Source organism: Chaetodon trifascialis, chromosome 4 (assembly GCF_039877785.1).
Source record: "Chaetodon trifascialis isolate fChaTrf1 chromosome 4, fChaTrf1.hap1, whole genome shotgun sequence".
NCBI lineage: Eukaryota > Metazoa > Chordata > Actinopteri > Chaetodontiformes > Chaetodontidae > Chaetodon > Chaetodon trifascialis.
Genome location: NC_092059.1, coordinates 5057899 through 5082112, shown reverse-complemented (window position 1 = coordinate 5082112; position 24214 = coordinate 5057899). Strand labels below are relative to the sequence as shown.

The 24214-nt window shown below is 47.3% G+C and overlaps 1 protein-coding gene across 3 annotated transcripts in view; it reads left to right on the top strand.

Annotated features, from left to right (window-relative positions):
* Nucleotides 1–24214, top strand: part of palld (palladin, cytoskeletal associated protein) — a 50609-nt gene that overhangs the window by 18331 nt on the left and 8064 nt on the right. The window contains exons 3-11 of one of the 3 annotated variants that reach the window (XM_070960540.1): nt 2465–2640; nt 2911–2977; nt 3791–3908; nt 3998–4060; nt 6733–6874; nt 6986–7009; nt 7750–7869; nt 8992–9442; nt 23272–23955. In XM_070960540.1, the coding sequence (XP_070816641.1) occupies nt 2465–2640; nt 2911–2977; nt 3791–3908; nt 3998–4060; nt 6733–6874; nt 6986–7009; nt 7750–7869; nt 8992–9442; nt 23272–23955 (1845 nt within the window). Of the gene's footprint in view, nt 1–2464; nt 2641–2910; nt 2978–3790; nt 3909–3997; nt 4061–6732; nt 6875–6985; nt 7010–7749; nt 7870–8988; nt 9443–17505; nt 17643–23271; nt 23956–24214 lie in introns of those variants that run through there. The other 2 variants (XM_070960539.1, XM_070960541.1) reach the window with 2 other exon arrangements.

Below are 24214 nucleotides of genomic sequence, written 5' to 3'. Positions count from 1 at the left end.
CCCGTCTCGCCCTCCGTCAGGCGTGAATCCTCGAGTATGAAGCGCCGTCTGAATATTTTGGCTGATGGATTGCCTTCTGGAACAGGAACTGGCCTGCCGTTTGACTGACACGCCTGGGTGTATGAAATCAAGAAATGGCCGTGCAGCAGGGTGTCAGGAATTTTTATACAGCCCTCCAAGATAGCTGGAATGTCCTCAGGTCAGGACTCTGGGCGGACAGAGCAGCTGTTCTTCCGGCATTTTGGGAATTCCTGCTCCTCCCCCTGTCAGCAGAGGTCGGGAGGTGAAGAAGATGTATATGCTCTCTCTTTTTTCTAGAGTGCTGTACAGTGTGTGGGTATCTTGATCTGATGTGTCACAATGCACTTACAAAAGAAGATGGGGCATTAAAACTGATTAAAGCAACTGACTCCTACGAATCGCGACATTTGAGGCCAGCACTTGTGCGTCTGCAGGAGATGGGTGACCCCCGTTGTTTGATCCTGTATTTGATGTGGTAACACAGAGCTGGCGGGGGTGGAATCTGCTTTAATCATCACCCTGCGAGGAGAGATGAGACAGATGAAGCCGGTTGTGTTGCGGACTCTCTCATCCCTCCTGGGTCCCAGATCGGGGAACAAAGCCGGTGTTAGCAGACCCCAGGGAGGTGGCGCGGGGCTCAGGCGCCTGCCCAGACACACAGACCTCTGATTGGAAGGAGGGAAAGGGTGTGTCTGCTTCCCGTAACACGGCGTCTCGTCAGTGCCTCAGGGTGGCCGACGTTTGGCAGATATGGAAACTCAGACGTGCCCAGAGGGCGTGTGAGTGTGTGAATGAGTGGTTATTGATGTGCTAGGTTGGCAGACGTCCATCATAGTTTGCAAAGGTATATTTAAGTTCAAGTATTTGTCGAGAAGAGTAATGGCCCTGGCTTGCCTGATAAGACTTTACTGAAATTTCTGGAATGATTCTTCGGCTGACAAACAGACCGTTAGATTAAGTTTTTGCCTTCAGTAGAATATTAATTTATTTTGGCTAGAAGTGAAATATTCAGCTACAAGACAGTGTTGAAATAATATGACACATTTGAGACCCAGAGCTCTCTGTAGAGCTCTGAGTCCACAAGTTCATTCCAAGGCAAAAGTTTGTTTAAAAGTTGTGGCTTCCAGCGTTTCCTGCATCCCCTGATCTGATTAACAGTGACAACATTTACATGGACAAAATATTCAGATTTTTGACTTTTGAAAAGACAATATTCCTTCTAAGCTGTTTAGTAGCCTGGACACTAATATTCCCCAATAGATGCAGCTGTGCCGATTAACATAATGAGATATGTCCTGTTGTCCTTATGCTCGTTCTTTGCATCAAAATAGGATTTTTTTCTTTTATTTTAGCACATAGATTTTATCAGATCCCTTTACACAGTACAACAACATCGCTGCCAGGCACTGTGCCATCCACAACATCCAGATAACAAACAGAATATGCAGGAGGTCTTTATACACCACTGATCTGTAGAGCATGCAGCAGAAAGAGGGTAAATGACATTTTAAGCAGCGAGCCACCAGCCGCTCACCTTATTCCTATCAGTTTTGTCCATCTTGTAATGTACAACCAAAGCAGGATTTTTTTCACAGTTTTCCACCAGTGGCGGACTCGTTCGACCCTCTTTCATTCTTTCATCCACCTTCTTGAAAAGGTCGGCGCTGTGATATTAGTGCATGTTCAAAAACCTGTTGATGTCCACGTCTTTCCTCAAAGCAGTTTCTCCTTCTGACAAGAAATGTGGACTTTTCTTTTGTGTGTGCGTTTCTAGCCCAGCCTTGCAAACTGTTGGCTAGTCAACACACAGAGCTGATCGTAAACAGGCCATGTGTCGCTGTGGTAAACATGTGCTGTATACATGTCCAAAGAGCGCTCCCAAAACCTGAACGATATCAGGCCTCAATCAGAAAATGCTCATTTCCCATAAAAGCTCTTGAAATGTCCGCACAGAATATGTTGTTTACATGACCCACATGAAATGTAATAGTGGAAAATTAGTGTGTATGTAAACATAGTCAGTGAATGTAATATGAATTATACATGGTAGGAATTATGGCCAAACTTACCCAGAATGAAAAAAAGGATTCTTTGAAACACTGTACTGCTAGAAGTCACAGTGAATTAATGCATAGTTGAACACTGACAGTTCCAAAAAATAACCCCGTCTTAATCAGTTTATCAGGTTTTTATCATTAAATTAAAAGTCAGTTTTTCTCCTAAACGCTCGCCACAGTATTTATTACTCAACATAATGCTGCTGGATCAAGCGGAGTACCGGTCTGAACATCTACAGGCTTCTTCCTGAAGCTCAATCTGTCATCCCGACATCTAGTTTGGCTTTTGTGATTACCGTAATCCTTTGTTCAGTAATGCAAAACAGTTGTTCCGACTGGCACGACATGCTAAAGTAACCAAAGCTGTGATTCACCTCGTCTCCCAGGTGGTTCTGTGAAGGCCGTGAGCTGCACAACTCCCCCGACATACAGATCTGGAGGGATGGTGACCTGCACACACTGGTGATTACTGAAGCCTTTGAGGACGACACAGGACGCTACACCTGCGTGGCTTCCAACAGCCTGGGAGCAGACAATACCTCCGCTGAGGTTTACATCGAAGGTCAGATGGTTTCATATAGGAAAATTATTATATTCACACTTTTGAGACTTTTTTTTACAATTAACTGCATAAATGAGTTTTACAAAGAAATGTCTTTTTTTACAGGATTTATAAGAAATGTCATGATTTTGGCTTATATTTACCTGAATTTGGAAACAGGAGAACATTTGCAGATCTCTCTTTATTATCAACATTTTTTTACTGTTGAAAGACGGCCAGTATCACACGGAATAAATAACCATCGCTGCTTTCGTTTTTGTCCCATTGCAGGAGCTTCGTCATCAGACTCTGAAGGAGAAGGAGCTGCTTCAAGCTCCAGATCGGGAACCATGCCTCAGTACGTGTGTTTCAGCATGACCTCTTGACCCGTGAAGTGACCCGTTGAACCTTGAGCAGGTTAACTGAACCCCGCAGCAGCTAATCAGGTCTGCTGCCTTTAACTAGGCCCTTAAAAGGCCCTTAAAGAGCCATAACCCCAACCCTAGGCCACACTGAATAATGAGAGGTGCCGAGAGTTAATATGGTGAAGAATCACCCTGTTAGGATGTCGCCTGCACTTATTATCAAATGCTAAACTTTTAACCTTTTCCTGCTCTCGCTCTCTTCTCTTATGCTCTCTGCTGTTGCTTCATATGAAAAAAATGTTGTTGAACAATCTTCAGTGAAAGGTTGGACCTTGGCCAAAGTATGCACATTATTAATCTGAATGCATAAACTTTTAAAAGGCTGTCTAAATATTGGAAAATAAGACATTTTTGATTGTTTTTTTTTTTTTTCAGTTTAACACTTGATCTGGCTCACAGGTCCGTTTATTTCCGTGTAGCTCTGGATCAGGATGCATGCTGTGTAAACATTTGCTATTATTAGAATAATGTATTTGGAGTATTGTGCGCTCCCTCTAACAGTACCCGCTCTGTGTGCCGTCTAGTTCTCTAAATGTTTTTGATTATTATCTTTTGGATAAATCTGCCTCCATCTGGACTACTTCCTGATTCCCTTTCTGTTTACACACCGAAGCCAAGATCACTGATATCATCTTAATTACTGGGGAGACAATTTTCTTTGATTCAAGTATCATATTTTAACTAAAACCATATAGAGAGGAGAAAAGCCTTTGTTTGTGTGCTGATTTATACTTTGTTCATTTTAGAGTTCAGAAGAAGACCACTTCAATGTCCCTGACAATACGCTCTTCATCACCTAAAACCCCCGAGGTCCTTCCTCATCGCTCCACCCTGGTCCAGGCCTTGTCTCAGCCCCTGCAGCGGGTGAGCACCTACCACACACAGGACAGCAGATGAGCTCACACACAACGACATCACAGCGTTCTCATTTTTGAGGTTTTATTGTCTTCTAGATGCAGAGCCCGGTGTCTTCACTGTATGGTGGTGAGGTGTCAGGTCCTCCTATATTCACCAAGGTAAGCCTGCAAACACTGTATATGTATGCACGACACAGTTGGTCAGTCCAAACCCACAACCATTAAAATGCTGCTGAGACTCTGCTTGGATGTTTGTCCATTTGATTTTGTAACCTGTCTGCGGGGATTTGCTCCCGTTTAGCCTCAGAAGCATTAATGAGGTCCAGCTCTGATGTTGGCCGGCTTGCAGTCGGTGTTTCAGTCCATCCTAAAGGTTTTTGGTGGGATTGAGGTCAGGCTTCTGCGCAGGCCAGTCCACTTCTTTCACACAAACCATCTCTTCATGGAAATGTTTTTGTGCACTGGTGCATTGGCATGCAACTAAAGGGACCTTCCCCAAACTGTTGCCACAAGGTTTTTAGCATACCGTCGTTTGAATATTTTGTACGGAACCGAAGGACAAAGCCCAAACCATGAAAACAGCCACAGATACGTGAATCCTGACAGCCCATACGGTATATCATGCATGCAGCACCTACACGCATACAGTACATACTTAGAACATGATACACGTGTACTCAGTCTCCTTGCCTTCCCATAATAATAGTATGCAGTACTGTGGCTTTCAGCAGTGGGGGTCAGATAAAACATAAGCTTTGATGAGCGCTCCTCCTCCTCCAGCTCAGACTCTTCAGCACTCCCCCAGCATCCCCCAACTCCCTCTCCCTCAGGCTGTGGGTCTTGTGATGGCGGGGCTGAGACGGGCTGAGGCAGAGCTTCAAACGGCCCTGCCAAACCCACAAGGGTCAGGTCTCTTTCACTCTCATTCAGCCAGTCAGGCCCTAAATCATTTTCCACTTCATTACAAAAAGACATTTGTTTTTCTTCACCCCCACCCACCCGCCTCCTTTAGAAACTGTCACAGGCTTTAATCATTTCAATGAGAGGATGTTCGCCTCTGGTGAAGTCAGCACCGTGATGTCACCCGTACAGCACGCCCACGCACACACACACACACACACACACACACACACACACACACACACACACACACTGTCAGACCCATGATATACATTCCACCCCTGGCCTTCCCAAAATACAGCCATGCCAAAGAGCCACAGTCACACAGAGACAGAGACTCAGGCACATTCATTCACACTGACAGAGTGCCTCTTGTTGATGGACACCAGTGTTATATAACTCTGTTAACTAGCAGAAGACACAGCACAGTGTTGACAGCGGGGTCTCCATCGGCCCCTTTGTTCTGCGACACTCTACAAGCTGCCATATTATTGATTGTGATTGCAAGTGGGGGCCTTTTATTGTTTGTTATTGGAGTTAAACTGGCATCTGTAAGAAGGAGGTCCTGCAGTTTGAGGTTAAGAGCGTCAATAAAGAGGTGGGTCAACTGTCATCTGTTACCCAAAAGCTCCATTTTTACACCTTTTATCTGCGAAGTAAAGGAGACGAGTGTCAGTGATGAGTCAGGCTGTCTTAATAGAATGGCCATTGCTTCTTATGCTAAAAGCTAACGGCTAGCTTAAACTTAATGATTTAAAAGTAAATAATTATACACACTTTGAAAGAATCACAGTGATCCTATAAAAATGCTCTTTAGGAGAGATCGTCTTTCACAAACCTCCAAAAGGCAGGTATTTAGCCAGTGGCGTAAGGTAAGTTACGCACGCTGCGGCGTGCTAATTGCTGGTTATGAGAGCACACATATCGTTCTGTCACGCTCTGTATATAATGCTGTGCTTTTGCAAGAATCCTTAAATGAGATTTTACACCACATGGTAGTGCTGGAAGTACACCATGCCGGAAATGCTGATCATTGTACGCTGTGCATGCAGCATTATAAACCACGATGGAGATGGGTTCGCCTTTTCGACGGCATATATAGCAAAAGTTTAATTTAATTTGAGCTCTTTGAACACTGGTGTATTTCAGATGTGGAAATGTGAAACACTTGTAAAGACTCGCTTTATATTGTTGGAGGGCCGGCTCTCTCTGCAGCCCCCCCCCCCCACCCACCCACCCAACAGGCCCCTGCGCTGCCTGCACAGTCTGTATTTAAGCCCCTGTGTTCAGCTGTCGGTGATGATAAAAAGATGTTGAAAAGATGACTTGTGTTTGACAGCCTGTCATACTTCCACTTACAGTTCATCATTTTCCAAATATGTAAGAAATTATTAAATTTTTAAATGCAATATTTTGAGAAAGCAGACTTTGGTGACAGCTATTTGGACCGAAGCAGGCGCTCATTTTTGGCTAAAGTAGAAACAAATGGACGCACTGAACAGTCAGATTTATGACTTTTGTTGGATGATGTGATGCCCAAACCTGATGGAGCAGATAGATCCAATTAACTGTCAGTGGATTCTTGGTGGGAAGCATCTCTGCATGCTTACAGATGACTGTGTCTGTGATGTTTAAAAAAATCACGTTAGCCAAAATGAAACAGCGATCCTGTGATTCCCGTGATTGAACGGCCGTTTTGTTTTCAGATGGGCTCTTAAGCCCTGGTCACTGTTTCTAGACGTCCTCTTGCCTCTCAGTTCCCTCAAATGCTGTTTCATGATGCTGCCTCATCTTCAACGATCCATCATGCTGCAACTCTGAGACAGATTTATCGTTTTCATCGCTGGTTTCTTCTCATTTCCTCATCATTATTCACTCTCTCCATCCTTTTTCTCATCACCGCTCTCTTACTTCATCCGTCCTGCGTGCAGCTGCTGCAGGATGCCCAGGCCTCCGAGGGCCAGGTGGTGGTTCTGGAGTGCAGGGTCCGAGGAAGCCCTCCTCTGCAGGTCCGATGGTACCGCCAGGGCGAGGAGATTCAGGACTCCCCCGATTTTCGGATTCTCCAGAAAAGTGAGACACTCTTCTTAGTAATAATTGATTATTTTCTAACATTAAACTGGATGAATGCTAATTACCACAATGTCTTCTCTCCCTTTCTACCCATAATACACCATGAATCAGAGCCTCGATCTGCAGCAGAGACAGGTATGTTACCTCGATTCCTTTCCAGGTTTATCCAAATGTGACTCGGCCAATTACAACACTGCTTTCATGTTCCAACCGCAGTCGGTGGTTAAAATTATTAACGGATTATTAGCTGTGTCTGGAGACTCAGATTGAGTTTGATGGCCTCATTATCAGCTGCAGGCTTTCACTCGGCTATGACTAGAGCACATCACAAGTTCATAAGTCTTTGTCTCACAGGACGCTCATTATCACATCTACTCCAGTCAGAGGGAGCCCCTGGGGAAAGTCTGAGAAACCCCACCACCCGCAAGCTCCAACACATAAACACACGCACACAAAGGGCCAGAAAAACAATGACACGCTTCCCACCTGTGTGAGTCAGGGGTCATTTCAGGTGTTGCTCTCAGGCTGTGAGTCACTCAGGCGTCCCTGAACATCTGTGCGCCAGTGTTTATGTGTCTGTTCGTCATGAGCCGTTAGATCCACGCTCGTTTTTCTTTCCCCGCTGCTCTTCCGTGTGTCTGACTGTGAATAGTGAGTCACCGGTCTAGATCACATGTCCGTCATCAGCTCACCGTGTAGATAACTTCCTGTCCATCTCTCACATCTCATTACAAATCGAGTGTGAAGTCACTGCACTCCACACCTGTGCAGACCGCTGTTCATCACTGTCAGGTCTTTAATTCTACCCATATCAGTCACAAACGGGCATTAAAGGTGTACTGATGGTGGTGGTCTGTTTTTTTGTTTTTTTTTAGAGGAGATCTGCACCCTGGTGATAGCCGAGGCCTTTCCAGAGGACGGAGGTCTGTTCTGCTGCACCGCGTCCAACCCATATGGCTCCATCAACAGCACAGCCCATCTCACCGTCACTGCAGGTGTGTGTAACACAGACAGAGAGGTGTTCAAAGCGTGGTTACCAGGCAGGAACAAGCAGCAGGGACCGCAGCTGAATGCTGAAGCTTTTAAGAACGCACCATTTTTTGGTGTTGAGTATTTCACGTAGGAAGGAGCGACCCAGCGAGCAAAGTTTGCTTCCCAAAACTTTCTGAGAACATTATTTTCCGGCTGTGGGAACGTTTATTGAAGATGTTAAAGTGTACGTCATTGGTACGTTCCCTGAGTGTCCTGGTAATGTTACTGGAACGTTGTGTGTTAGCTGGGGAGCCTCCTGGAGCTTTGACAGCCGTGACAGCTAATCGTTAGCATACTGGCACATTCTGTCAGAAAGAACCACAGACTGTGACATTTACTTATGAAGGACGAGCAAGAGCCTTAACTATGACACATTGATTGATTGACACACATACAGACGAATCATGTTCATGTCATCAGACAAATTAAGTTTGTATATTGGGATAAAGACACGACAGAACATGATAAATGTCTGCGTAAGAGCTGAAAACATGTATGGTTATTATTTTAACGGTGGTGAAAACTGAGACGTTTGGTGGTGAATGTTGAAAAATGGGACGTGGTCATCGAATTGTAAAATGCAACAAAAATTAAATGCTAATTTCTCATGTGCAGAGTTTGTTTTGTTTGTCACAACAAATGTAATCAGGCAGATGAATCAGGGCTCGAAGCTCTAGCCTCTGATAGTCCAGTGATTCGCTGGAGGTCCTGTGGTTTGGGTCTGTAAATCTCAACGAGATGAGCATCTTTTGTCCTGTTTAGTATTGTCTAGTCTGCATGGGAGAGGGGTGAGAGGTGTGAGGTGATGAGCAGCTCTTTGTGAGTGCAGCGGGACACAAATATTTCTGTGTGTGTGTTCTCACAGTCAGAGCTGTGTATGTACAGTACAGGACTCACCGCACAGTTAAAGGAAAGGCTGAATAAACAGGAATCGGCCTGACTGGACCCAGCTGCTAGTTTAGATCATCAGATCAGCTGCGAAACAGCCTTGTGTGCGTGTGATCTGCATCTACTGGGGAATGTGGGGCGCAGAAGAAACACTAAACATTAACGTCCAACGTTTTCGTGTTTGTTTCTGTTAGCAGCCGAGGACTCATCCAGTAACGGCATGTCTGGTGATAGCTCAGGGTTTGAGGATGCAGCAGCCTTCCCCCCTCCTCCCCCACCCACAGAAGTCAGCCTCCTGGAGCTGCCACCCAAGATGCCTCCTCAACCCGGCACCGAGGCTTTCCATATCAAGGAGCTCGAGATCTGGCCCAGCGTGTCTTTCCTGCCTCCAGTACAGATGGGCTCAGAGATGGAGGACAAGGATAAAGGAAAAGGGTCTCTACAGAATGGCCAACCCCCAAATCCACCATCACCTCCAAGCCCGCCTAAAGCAACCACGCCTCCACCACCACCACCACCCCCACCTCTGCCTGACTTCATGACAGATGTCCCATTTACAGCCCCAAGTCCAGCCCCGGTGGCACCAGACTCTCATCTGTCCCCAGGGAAGGACGGTCCTCCACTGCCCACCAAGCCTAAACCAAAGCTGTGAGTACCTGTTGCGTCCCCGTGTGTCTGCGCCCTGGGGGGCAGGCTGGTCCCCGGGCAGGGCTGGTGGGAGGGAGACAGACTGGGAGGCCTGTCTGAGGACTAGTGGAAATGATAGTGTTTCAGCTTTGTGAAAGGGTTAACGGGGGAATCCCAGGCCTTTCAGAACAAAAGCATTCCCCTGCTTTTATGCTGGTGTCAGTGTGGCAACGCGTTTGCCAGGGCGAGTCTGCCAGCTGCTGCCTGTCTGTGGCTGTAAACAGATCTGCGTGGCTTTTGCTGGATGGCTCCTATTGTTTCTGCCTGACCTGGAACTGCATGCCCAGCCCAGGACAGAGCCATTGTGCTCTCCTCCTGATCACCTTTCTGTGAGCTCTATAGGGACCAGGTAGGATGTCACTGTTATTAGAAGAGACTTGAATGGCTTTTCTGTCAATGGTCCACAAGCCTCTTGTGCATGGATTTTTAAAATTTTTTGTCTGTTTGCCTGTAGTTGAAAGGATACAGTAGCGAGCATTGAAAAGCAATAAAGAGAGAGAGAAGAGATGGAAGGTCCACATCCAGACTTGACCCAGACATGTTAGTTATCCCCGAGGCTACCAGGATGCTTAACTGATGCATTTGTGATGATAAATGACAGCAGACCACACACAAATAACTGTAGTGAGCTCTTCCACTCGGCTCGCTTGTTTAGCTTTTGTCTGTCCAACGTTTTTGGTCCAGACTGAAATATCTCAGCAGCTTTGTGGTGGATGGTTGTTTATGATTCCTGGAGGATGACTGTGGTGATCACCTGACTCTCTTTCTAGTGCCACCATGAAGATAACTTTAGTGCTTCAGTGTGAAATATGTCAAAAATAATTAAATGGATTCATGACAGGTTGTTACATATATGTTCCCCTCAGGATGAAGTGTAGTATCTATGGTGATTGAGCTGCCACAACGCTGACATTTTTGGATGGATTGCCATAAAATTTGGTGCAAACATTCATGATCCTCAGAAGATATAAAAACTTTGATCCCCTGACTTTTCATTTAGCCCCATCATCAGGTCAATATTTCTGCTCATCCAATACTTCCAGATTCCAGCAAAATTAAAGACATTCCCATCAGCCTTAGCTTCCATTGCATTTGGTGCTAATTAGCAACCTGCAAAAAAAATCCTACCTGCTAAACATGCTAGCATTGCTGATGTTAGCATTTAGCTCAAAGCACCACTGTGCAGCCTCACAGGGCTGCTAGCATGGCTGCAGACTCTTGCACTCAGTATTTTATATAGTTTGACAAAATGTACTTTTTACTTTTACTTACTTTATTTATATGTGTGTCTGTGTGATGGTCACAGTATTGAATTATACTGCTGCTATATCCCATCACCGTGGGAGGGTGAACAGTGCTGCTGCGGGCTGTGACGGGCTGCGTTTAGTTTGGTTACCGTGCAGTACAGCTTGATTGCACGCTGCATTTCCGCTGCATGCTGGATTGGATTCCTGCCGACGATGCCACAGTGTTGCATACATGTTGACCTAAATGTTATGACTTGTTAATTCTGTGCTTCCAGAGCTGAGAATATAGAGGAGGAGACAGAAAATTCCAGGTAAATATTTGGCTGTGAAGGGGATGCTCTGGATGTGATCTGAGTGGCGCCTCATTAATCATCAAACTGTCATGGAGGCAAACACAGACTGTAGCTGATGGCAGACGTGCAGGCAGATTCCATTTCTGATGAATTTCATGTAAATTACTCCACATTGTTACGCTGTATGATGATAAATCAGAGGCAGCAGAGACGAATGATGATCGTTTACATCTGACATGTTGGAAATTATCCACGCATGCTTGTTGGAGCTGGATTTGCATACCCTGCATTAACAGATCTGACATGGTTTCTGGGCTCTGTGGCAGAAATTATGTACATGAAATATAGATTTACTGCCTTCCAGTTTTCATATAGAACCAACAGCCTTTGAGATTTTAGTTTTTGTGCTGTACTGTTCAGATCAGACCTCTGTTCGATGAATTAGGCTGTGAAGCTGCTTCTCTGAGTGTTCATCCACATTAACAACAAATCAGCTCCCAGCGGTGAAGGAAGCACAAGCAGCCCCTCTCCTGCCCTCTCCCCTTTCACTTCTGTAATTACACAGTAAAAACAGCAGCCCTGCCATTAACGAAGGTCACGTTTGTGTCAGACTGCACTCTGTTTCCTCAGGTAACATGTAGGAACAGAGACGACCACTCTGGGCCTCGCAGTTTGTCCCCGAGTGCATCGTTTGTCATGCGGCACGTCGACGCTCAGACGAGCATCTTGTTTCTTCTCCGCTGCTGTGAAACATCAGAGCACAGCAAAGCCTGCAGCCTTTGAAAAAGCTCCTGGTTTATTACTTTAATTGCTTGTCTTTTACTATTTACAGGAGCTCTTCTTAATAAGAACCACCGCTTTCTAACAAACCACTTTGCTGAAACACTATAAAATCAATAGACACAGTGGAAACTCTGACCCTTGTGTCGTGTATTTTTAGAAGAAGTCAATGCCATGAAATCACTAAATGGTTTTACTGCATTGACATAAAGGCAGTGGGATCAGTATGGATTGAGTTTTATTATCTGAGAGAGCAGTTCACCCAGTTTGAGGCATGAATGTGTTGATTTGAATGCTTTTATCCCCAAAATCTGGAGCTTTCACTCCCTACTCAATGTGGATATCCCCCCAAAATTATTCTGTGTATTCACATCGAGGGACATCTGCGTTAGATAACATTATAATCTCGCACCAGTGTTTATAGCTGTTGGAGGGACGTGTTCCTGTTCACAAATTCAGAATAAATCGCTCTAAATCGAAGGAATAACATACTGGAAGTCTGTGTTAGGGGTGATTCGTGAAGTCGTTGTGTGACTTGGCAGCCGGGAGGGACTGCAGGAGACCTGAGCCATGGAAACAGACCTGCTGGCGTTTTCTGTGCTGGAGGAACAGCGAGCGGGCCGGTCGGTGTTTGGGTTTGATGCCCGGCGTTGATGTCAGACGTCAGGATAAGAATCAAAGGAAATTCTCAGGGGAGAGGCTCTGATTGGCCGGTTGGATCTGAATCAACCCCACAGGTTTGGAGAGAAAGCAGAGTTTCACCACATGGTAGAGAGTAGACTGAAAATTGGCTGCTTTGTCTCCCTGTACGCTCCTCTGGATTTCAGCTTTTTGAAGCAGAATTTCGTGAAGTAATTCTACACAGAAGCAAATACTGATTGGTTACTTGTAGAATTAAGTCTACAAAGCAAAAATATCTTGAAATGAAATCACCCGTTGCTTTAAGCGTGCAGATGTTATGTAAAGTAACTGAAGGCCATCGCAGGATTAAAGCCTCTTTGGTTGTGTGAGATGGTCTGGAAGATAAACGGTAAATATGTTCCATGAAACTCACTGAGAGAGCAGCCGCGGTTCAGCTGGATGAGGCTTTGCATCCCAACACGAGGTCGTTGCTGCAGGAGTTATGTTCTCTCCTCACTCAACAGCACAGCTCCTCTCTGTTCAGGGCTCTCCAGGGTTCAACTGTACGCACGTGACTGTCTGCAAAGCCACATAATGATAGACTGATATCACCTGGAGCTTGTAAATCTGTGTTTGTGTGCGCCCATGCACGTGCACGCACATGGCTGCGGGTGTGTGTTGATGGATGAGGCGTCCAGCGTCAGCTTTGTTGTATTGATAAAGGGACGTGTTTGCCCAGTGTGACATTTCACAGGAACCTTTCGCGTTTCTTACATGTTCTTTTTTTTGCTGTAATGGCACATCCTTGCTAGTACGAGAGGAAAACGTGCACGTGTTTGTGTGTTTTCACATTCAGGATATTTCTGTGTAGCAGCTTTGCTGTTGAGCTAACGCCCTCCTTGGAAACATGAAGGCGAGATAGTGAAGACAAAGGAGGAGACCGTCGAGCCAGTGCAGCGTGTGGAAGGTGTGACCGCCGCGTTATCGACCGTGATAATAGGGGCAAAGCATTTTATTACAGGTTGGGAAAACGTCTGGGTGGGCGTCACACACCGAGCACAAGTAGCAGAGGCAACAATTATCCTCAAGCCATTCCACAGCTTAATGTCTCTTTCATAAGACCGGGAATCAACTTTGACAGGCCAAATTGTTCTCTTGCACGGATTTCGTTCCGCATAGTGCTTTTAATGTGTTGCGTGTTGAACCCTCAGCAGCGGCGCGTCTGTAGATTTCTGTTTTCTTTTATGCAGCTCCACAGCGTGTTCATTTTTACTCCGTATGCTAATATCACCGCTGATGAAAACCAGGCACACTTCGGCACTCAGCAGGACCTCGACTTAGCCTTTTATTTCTACATCGATTTCGTGTTTTTGTAAAGCGACTGCGGTGATTCAGGGTCAAGCTTTTTGCTGTTGGTTTATGAAAGAGATAAAACACTGATTGTTTAGTAGTCCTCGTGGGTTGGTAGTATACTGAACTTGTCTAAGTGAATTTAAACAAATCAAAGACCTGCTGGACTCACAGTAAGCAGTGCCTGCGCTTGATTATAAAGAGTTTTGAATTGATATTTTAAGCTTTGGGATAAAAGTGGAGGCCAGTCTACGTCTGTTTGTGTCGGCGGAGGAAGTGGAAAGTTTCTGCCTCTGAGGGAATTAAACAGCAGACAGTGCAGCCGTTAGCTTTCTGTCAGACCATCCAAGCATGACCCAACACCGAAGGCCAGGAGTTATTCTGAAGTCATTCTTATTAAATTAATAAAAACGTCTTTCTGGTATTGATATATCCTCCTGAGAACCAAGGAAAAAAGTCTCTTTTAATTAATTTTTTTGTGATTTCCTGCCTCTTTGGAGCTAAAACAACAACTCACAATTTAGAATTTTCTAAAATTATTTTTATTTTAGATTTTACAGCATGTCCACTGTAGTGTACAACAGAATGATTTTACCATAAAGCAACGAAATCATAACAGGCTGACAGGAAAACAAGAATGTCAGTCCATTTTTTAAATGAAACTGAACATTTCACCTGTATCTTTTGTTGAACTGCTGAACTAAATTGACATTATTAAACATTCATAACATTGCTATTATTTTTATTATTTATTATTTATTACCTGAATTCTGACTCCAATTTATGACTCCTGACATGTTCATAAACAAGAATATAGATGATTACCATAGTTAAAAAACAATATCTTAACAATATTTTACTTATCTTTTCTCTTTTCCTGGCTTCTGCGTTTTGCTGAAGTCTCCACTTTGTCTCAGCATGAAAACAAAGTTCCCCTCATCCCACCCAAACACATGAGATATCATTGGAAAGGCCTGGATGTCCTCTATTGAGCACACCAGGACTCAGTTGGGTAGCTCAAATGAGTCAAAAGATATAGACCAAAACCAAACGTCCACTACAGAAGACATAAATGAATCGGCTGGGTCTCAGGAGGATATGTCACAGTACTATAAAATAATCTAACTGATGTCCAGTGCAGTTAACTGGTAAATGTTATATTCTGTTTTTAGGTTTCATGCAGCGTCCCAACCTTTTAAACAGTTTGCAAGCCAATAGCATGATACAGTCATATTAATACACCTCCATCAGAATCATAACGCAGTCATTCTGACTGGCACAAACACACAGGAGCTCAGAACAACAGTGAGTGACACCATGTGGATCCCTTAACGTTTCCAGGCTCTGCATGCTTACACACCGCCGACGAGGAACGGCCTGATCCCCTTTAACGCGGCCTGTACTGCATGCTGCTTGACCTCCTACCTTTCGATCCCCGTCCGCTGACATAACTGCCATACCAGTGAGATTAAATGATTTCTGCAGTAGCTCCAAACCTCTTTAACCCCACTGAGGCTGTTGTCAGGGGAACTGCATGCAAACTGAAGGCAACAAACTGCTCTTTGGCAGCAGCCCTCATCACTCACACACACACAGCCAGTGTTTACAGTGTGAAGCCGCAGCAGGTGATTGGCTGTTGCTGTTTGTCCCTGCCTGTCTTTCTGTTTTATATAAGACTGCTCTTAAGTTTTTCAGGCTCGTTGTGTTGAATTTAAAGCGGGATCTATGTTCTCTCTGTGCCGCTGAGCAAGGAGCTCCGGCTGCCAGGATTTGTCGCATATCTGCTCTGTGACTCAGAGCTTCCTCTCAGCAGTGTGTTTGTGTTTACGAGGTGCAAGTCATGAACTCTCTAATGAAGTATTAACAATCACTTTCTTGTCGAGGTGTTGCTTGCGGTTTTATGGAAAGCGGGAAACGTGCATGTTAAGGAACCACATATGGCCCCGGCTGCACACTGAGAACTTCGCTTGTGGCTCATCATCATCACACGTCTAATTAAAAATGGAAGTAAAACACTGACTGCGGATCGGTTCCCTAATGGATACCCTCGCTTCAGTAAACGCAGGCCAGAGAGCCGTTTGATTATCCAGCGAATGGAAAAAGGACGAAACAGAAAGTTAGTTGTCATCAGGGAGAAAAAGAACTTGTGCAACAGGAAAAACAAAAAAAACAGCAAAATGAAGTCACCGGAGACACAAGAGAGCAGGAAAAGCAGATAATTTCACATCAACCTCCAGAGTCAGAGATGGGCAGTCCTTAAAAGGACATGGGAGACCCAGGATTGGCTGAGACGCCAGAAAAACTAACCACTGGATTGGTCGGCCGGGCTAGACTGACCTGCATGGAATGGAGAAACTTTCCAAATAAGGAAGAGAGTTGTCAGAGCTGACCTTCACAACACAGACGTGGGGGGGGGGCTGGGAGAAAGAGGGGTGAGCAGAGGGAAAAGAGAGCGATGAAAAGACGCACAGAGAGACGAGGGGAGCCAGAGACCGGAGCGTATGCTTGGGAGTTGACAGCATGGAAACTAACAGGCCTCAGTGATCCCCTCGCAGAGAGCAGCCTGTGTTTCCCAGGAAAGAACACCCGACATGCTCAACACACAGATAAACACACATTAGCCTGCACACACACACACGCTCGGAGGATGGCGTTGTTTCCGGATGAGGTCAATCAACCTCTGATTGGATCCTGACCCCGGCCGTCGGTGCGTGTGGCTGCGCTTGCGGGATAGACTTCTTTAGACACACTCCCAGTCAGACCACTTTCACTGGCGGATGTTAATTAGAGGGTGTAACAATGTACACACGCTCTAATCTCATGACGCTCCTGTCACCGAGCGTCGACTGACTCGCCTCTGAGCGTCAGCGAGTCGACTCGCAGGGAATGACTCGCACCTCCAGAGAGAGCAAGACCTCCCCCTTATCGCTAAGACCTTTCCCCGGTATTCAGTCACATACACACTTACAGCCACACACTGGACCGGATCCCTGGCCTCCCGCCTTCCATCAACACGCTGTGACTCATCAGCGGCCTGGAAAACGCACACCGGCTCTAAAAATAGAGGCATTGCACACAAAAATAGAAATGATGAATGCCCGAAAAGGTTTTGTTTCATGCCACAAAAATGAAGGAGAAAATTCTCTTACTGATTGGCCGAATATCTGACAGCATGTTTCAGTGAATGAGCAGGGATCTGCGTGGTCGTGACAGGCACAAATGGTTCCAGAGGTCCGGCCGAGCATCGAGCTACATGAAGCTCTCGTGTTCCACAAGCTCGGCAGGTAGATAACAGTGATCTGCTTCATCTAGATAATGTGAACAGAAAGTGGATTTTATTTCCAGCGGGGGTGTCGTTTCAAATGTTACCTTACAATGGGACGTTTCATCTGTGTCACCTGAAGCTGAGAGAGCTGTTCAGATGATTGATTTCTCAAATCCATCTTCTATTCTCCCTCCTCGATCACCCCGTCTCTGCAGCCTTTAGAAACGTGGTCGAGTTTAGCAGTAAGATAAAGATCTCACTCATTCTGCTTTGCTAATGGCCGCCTTCTTTATCTACTGCTCCTAAAGCTGCAGTTATTTTTGTTCCCTGAGACCCAAAGGGAAGTTCCTCGGTCTGCAGCACCGCCGGCCGAGCTTTTATTCTGAAAGGGGTTGGTCCTGGCCGGGCTGGGAGCTTTTATTGTGGAGAGGAGGAGCTCGCAGACAGACTGACTCATGCGGGGAGAGAGAGAGCGTCTGTCATCCGTCTGGCTGCTCGGAGCTCTATATATGCTCCTCATACCTGGCAGGGCAGCAGTGCATCGTGCTTTACTCTCCTGCAGGGAAATATCAGAGCTGCTACACAGCAAGACCACAACACTGAAGGTAAAACTCTTTCTTTTGTGCACACTGACAGCTCATTGACATTCAGCAAACCTCAGTGGGACAAGAAAAGATGAACTTTATGATGCTTGTCTTTACCTTTTAAACTTCTGTGTAGCGGAGGCTTTTTAAAACTGTCACTCCCTTTAGAGCTCGCTGATTTCTTCGTTTTATTTCCCACTTTTAATGAAAAACGCACAGCAGCCAAACGCTCTGAGTTTGAATTGAAGTTCCTGGTCTCTCCGCCCGGCATGTTAATGTTTAAATCATATGCTTTCAGAGCGGGTGTGTGGTTTTCTGGGAGCACCGAGAGGCTGAGTGTGATACCCATTCATTTGCTGGAGGCTCCTGAAAGGTAGCGAGTTACAGGCTGTAGAGAGAAAGAGGAGGAGAAGAGCGGCATCACTGAGGAGGACAGAGGTCGCCAGTTTTTCTCTCCGAGCGACTGTTTGTGTGTCGAGGTTGGTTTGTTTGCTGAGCTCCTCGCTGGAGTCACATGGATTAGTTAACACAATAGAGCCTGTTAGGTTAAAAAGCTTGTGTCTCACTCGGCTCCAACTCGCTCACTGGCTCATTTCTTCAGAGCCAACTCCTCTTTCTCCCCCTGGCTCTTCCTCCTCCTCCTCCTCTCCCTCCGCTCCTGCTGCTAATCCCATTTGATGGCAATGTCTTTCCCACTCCAATCCAGAGAAGAATGTCTTCAGCATTCTTGCTACAGAGGGAGAAAAAAACACTCCCTGTCTCACTTGGACAGAGCGAGCGAAAGGCGGAGGAGTGGGGAGAAGAGGGAGGGATGGATGGAGGCGCGTAGAGAAAGGGAGGCCTCGCTGATTGAAGAGAGCCCTCTTCACCTACACTTGGATATGAAACGCGAGCCCGGATAGAGAGCGAGGGGGGAAATAATAGAAGAAAGAGGAAAGTAGGGCAGGGAGAAAGTGGGTGAACGCAGCAGCCGTGAGCTGCTGGCGTGGCTGGAGCAAGAAAAACGCTCTGCGCTGCGTCTCAAAGAGGGGGGGAAAGGAAAACAGTCTGGTTCTGTTTTATGTGGTGTAATTAGAGCCAAAGAGAACGGGGAGAAGGAGGGGGTACCCGGGGAGGAGAGGGGCTGCAAATAAGTTAAGGATACCAGCAGAACAAAGGCAGAGGGAGAACGTGTCAGCTGACGGGGGAGAAGCGAATGAATGGAAGCTGCAGGCGGAGAATAAAGAGTTTCACTGAGTGCAGTGGTGCAGCAGCAGCAGCAGCAGGCTGGTGTTTGGGGTCAGACAGCCTGTGAGATTAGAGTGAAGTGGAAACTTGGAGCGGCTCCTTTGCTCGTACAGTGATGTGTGTGTGTGTGAGGATTTTACATTGCAGCTCTGACATGTACAGTCTGTGTTTGTGCTGTGGCTCAAATCTGACGCAACAAGTGTCTCAGTCCTCTAAAGAAATGTTTGGTAATCCCCAGCGTGATACATGCGCAGTCAGAAACGACACCAAAACATTGCCTCACATCAATCAGACCATACGCCACTCTTACTCACAGTCTGTCAATCTGACAGTCATTCAGACATCAGCTCAGTCACTTTGTCAGATTGATGGTTTCTACCTGCTCGGGGGCATCAGGCGGGCTCGCGTTGACGCACCGCCGCGGCAATGATGCAATGCTCGATGAATACAAACGAGGAACCCGTGAAGCAGGTGTGTGCAGGCGCAGCATAACAAGATACACCCCGTTTGTGTGTGACCTAAAGTTGTGCAAGTCTGACAGCTTTGGTGATGTCATCTCATGAGGTCCTGGTCCGAGTCACAGTTCAGGTGACGCAAAACACAAGTCTCCATAATGTCTCCACAGGGTTAGGGTTAGTGTGTGTGTGTGTCTGTGTGTGTGTGTGTGTGTGTCTGTGTGTGCTCTCAGGCAGGGTTTCCAAGGCTGTGTTTGTGTTGTAGGTGTGAAACCAGAGCTCAATTTAACTATTTGGATATAAATCATTGACAAGCGACAAGGTCAGGCCGTTACCAAGCTCACAGGTGTTTGCAGAAACAAACATGCAGAGCTGTAATGCAAACACACAACGGGTCTGTATCCTGAAAGCAGCCAGAACGCCCACTGAAGCCCCTCCCTCGTTCCACTTGCTGCACAGCCTTTTTTATTCCTCCTCTAACGTCGCTTTTTCTGCAGAATCTGTAAGAGAACAGGCACGTCCTCAGTTCTCCTAGTGTTGTTGTTTACAGTAGGAAACCCCTCATTACTGGTTACATACACTCGGCTACTTCCTGTTCTCCCCCGGCAGCGTGCTTCTTCCCATCAGCTGGCCGGGTCTAACAAAGCGGCCCCGTCTTTTCAGCCCGCTGGCGCTGATGGCGGCGGAGGAACGAGCGCGGCATGCTCCGGTGGAACAGTGGATGAGATTCTCACGCACGCTGGGTCATTATTGTTCAGGAAGCCGAGTAAACACGGCCATTTAAGATGTTGAGGTCTTCATTTATTAAAGCAAGACGCTGCTGGTAAAGACCCAGTCCGTCTGGCACGCCTCAGCGTTCAGCTGACTGATAAATCACTGGGCTGTAAAACACACTTTCAGCCGAGTTACTGCTAAGCTGTTCCTGGGTCTGTTTATTGAGCAGAAACCAGAGAGACAAAGTCACTCCAGACCAGTTGCCTCTTTGCCTTTACTGCCCGTCCTTCTTTTTCCCCACATTAAAGAATTTACAGACAGGATCCAGGCGGAGCGAAGTGTTTTTCAGGATGAAAGGGCGAAGACTTAACGGCTCTGCCTATTTATACCAGCAGAATGGAGGCAAAGACAGAGAGGCAGCGAGGGCGAGAGACTTAAGAGCAACGCTGTGTTGCAGAATGACAGACTGAGGAGTTGGAGCGTTTTCTTCTCAGCGCTCTGTGGGCCAGTTGGCCCAGACCAGACCAGCAAAACACAGAGCCGTTGGCATGGCGACAGAGGAACACTTCCCTGCTAATTCAGCCCCGCTCTGCCACAGAGACAAGAATAAGAGGGGCAGAGGTGGAGGTCTGTGCTGCTTCTCGAGCCGTTTGTAGATACCTTCTAATGGTTTACACAAGGCGCGGGGCAGGTTTTACAGCTGGGATGAAAGGGCAGGGCGCTGTGTGCACGGCGGCCTCGGCCTGCACTATGAGGCCAAGGCGGTCTGGACGACCAGAGCTGGAGGCTGCAGGGTCACAGAGTCTGGATGACCCCCGTCCTCCGCTTCATGTAAATCCTTAAGTGGGCCATAAAACTATTCATGCAGCTGCAGATTATACAAGCTGACCTTTTCAAGCTGATATGAAGCATGCCAAACGTCTGAACAAGAGGCAAATCAAATCTGGCAAATTTAGAATTTAGATGGAAGTTAAATGTCAGCGTATTTTAGTGCGGATGGATGACTCGACTGTGTATCAACACGTACTTCAGAGAAGTCTTGACCATACTCAGAGAGCATGTTATGATTCAGCGTGAGAGGGCTGCTCGGCAGTTTGGCTTTGTAATGAATGAAGGTGCTTGTTTAGCCGCAGTGGCTTTACATAGAAAGCGCCTTTTAAGGCAAAGGGGTGATGTCAGTCAGAGCTGGATAACGTCCTCTCTGCCTCCCGCTCATACATTTACATACGCTTGTCAAAAACACAACTGTTAAACAGAGCTGTTTTCCTCGCCGCGGCGCTTATCTCCCATGTCAGAAACAAAGGTGGACGCTGTGAAGGTCTCTGAGGTCTGTCACGCTGAGGCGGTGAAGCCGCGAGGAAATGAAGTGTGTTTCCTCTCTGCTGGAGCAGACGGGCAGGGTGCTTCTCCCCGACGCTGTGAGAACACAGCCAAAAAAGGAATCAAACCGCTGCAGAGCGCCGCGAGCCTCGCGAGCTGCCAAACTATTCCTGTAAAAGCTCTCTTTCGGCGGAGGCCCGAGCAGGAGACTTCAGAGAATGTAAAGAAAGGAAAACGTACACAGAGAGGGGGACGCACTGAACCGGCCGTGTGTCGGTGAAGGCCGCGAGGGGAGCGTCGGATCGGCCGAGTGAATGAACAGCCTCGGCCATGTGAAGCCTCCTATGACCAAAAGCGCTGGCCAGGACAGACTGATCAGTCATGCTGCTGTTGGACTGTCTGGCGGCTTTGTTACACGATGCTTCCACTGTCAGTTTTATGAAATATTCACCACTGTTGTTTGTAAATGTATACGGGGAGGGGGAGGCTGAAGGGAAGGGGGCTGTCTCTGCTCTCTCACAGATGAAAAATAGTGAAAAGACTCCGCTGATTATGCGACATCTGGAAAAGATTTGGGCACGTGAACTTGGTCCTGGTGGACTCCTGACAACACGCACCGCTGGGATGCACAGTATATTGTGAGCAGGCTGCCTATGAGGAACTCATCAGGCGCACATAGCTGTATACTCTGAAGGTTTAAGACCTCAACCTTTGCTGAAGACCCGTGTCCCCCTCCTGGTCCTCAAGGAGAGCTTCCACAAATTCACTTCTGTCTTGTGGTTTTCAGAAAACCCTCCTGGTGCACGCGGGGCTGGTTTCAGTGGATGTCGCTGCGTCGGCTCTGGAACACTTTGTGAAACCGTTGCTGGTAAACAGTTTGTTTGTTTCCCACAGCGTTCCAGCTTTTTGGGAATCGGGGTTGTAGGAGAAAATAAAAACTTTGGGTTTAGAGCTGATGACTGGACAAAATTTCAAAACCTCCCTCTCCCCCGCAATGACGTGACAACGCAGTGAATCAACCAAGACGGGGGAGAGACTGGACGACCGCACCTCTGTGAAAAAGCACAGTAGTTCATCATCAGCACCCATCCCTGGCAAAGTGACGCTGCATCGGTGCGTTCTTGTTCCTTTCATCACAATGCTGTTCGAAGCCACGCCTCAGCCGTGCGCGTCCCTCGTCCTGTTTCTCAGACAGAAAAACAGCACGTCTGAGCTCTGAACCAGCTCACAGTGCACGAGGGTAAACTGCTGCTGACACTTATCTCCTCAGTCCTTTACCACGCTTGATGCATTGTCAACAGGCTGGCTTTTTAGCAAGTCTTTGTTAAAGGCTAGAGGCTGATAACCTATCAGTCCCTGCTGCTGCAGTGGTTTCCTTCCCAGAACACACTGTAACACACACACACACACACACACACACACACACACACACACACACACACACACACACACACACACACACACACACACACACACACACACACGTCCACATAACGCTGCTCTGCCTGAACCTCAGGCCTGACAGGCTATCACCTTCAGACCAGAGGGAAAACACTTCAGTTCCTGTTGAAAACCGCCGCACTCACGACCACACGCTGATGTCATCCTCAAACCGCTTTAATAACGACACGATTGGTTGTTTCTGCCTCGCTCGGCTGTCCCGACGCCTTGACTGGCACTTTAACTCTCCATTGATTGCGCTCACATCTGGCATCCGACATTTCTGCCAGTTGTGTTCTGACTACAGTTGGATGGAGACCAGGCGATGGTGTCATGCGTAAACTGAAAACAGCTGCGTGATTTTGTAACATTTGTACAAGTGTGACACTTAGTTTCAGAGACCCCCTCCCCCACAAAGAATGAAAATTCCTTCAGAACTCATAAGATGTCTTGAGTGTCTGATAACTGACCACCATCATGTTTCCGCTCCACAGGAACGCGTCCCAGCTGAAGCAGCTGCAGGACCAGATTCTATTGGAGCAGCAGGAAGCAGCTAACTGGCAGCAGCAGCAGCAGCAGCAGGACAGCCAGGAAGTCCCGCCTCCACCTCAGCAACCACCTCAGGAAGTGTCTCCACCTGCTCCACCATCTCCACCTCTCCCCCCTCCTCCCTCCTTCCAGGAGCTGGAGAGCAACGCAGCCATGCAGGCCAGCACCTTCAACTACGCCCGGCCCAAGCAGTTCATTGCTGCTCAGAGCCCCGGCGGCGCGGGCTACACCACCCAGTCCTCTGGCTCCTCAGGGTCCAGCCTGTCCTCCCCCCTGTCTCCTCCCACCTCACACAAGCCCTTCAGCAGGGTCGCCGTGCCCCCGTTCACCAAGGCCGGCAGCGTGGAGTCTCCGAGCTCCCCTTCCTTCCCGCCTCCTCCTCCGCCCTTCCTCAGCTCCAGTAACCTGTCCTCTCCTTTAGGCCCCACCCAAGACTTCCCTCCCCCTCCGCCTCCTCCCCCTCTGCCCGTCTCCTTGTCTCCAGCCCACTCGGATATGTCCTCGCCGTTCTCCTCCGTCCCTCCATCTCCTGCCTCCAGCTTCCTGTCCTCGGTGCTGCCCTCCACACCTTCTTCACCTGGCAGCCCCACAGTCAACGCCCTCGGCCTCCCCAAAGGCAATGGGACTGTGTAAGTATCCCTCTCATGCTCTTTTACACTCGGTCTTCATGCTCTCTGTCAGATAAACCTGCTGCCAGCTCGAGGCCGGATGTCTGCTCGATGGAAGATGACATGTTTACATTTTTATTCAGCGTGTTTACAGGAAAACGCTCACTGAAGAGCCCTTCAGGCACACAAACCCACACACAGACACAAAAGTTTTCCCAAGGTGCACGAGCTGTAGCCTCCATATGGCACAAAAATATACACAAGGACCTCAGAGACACTC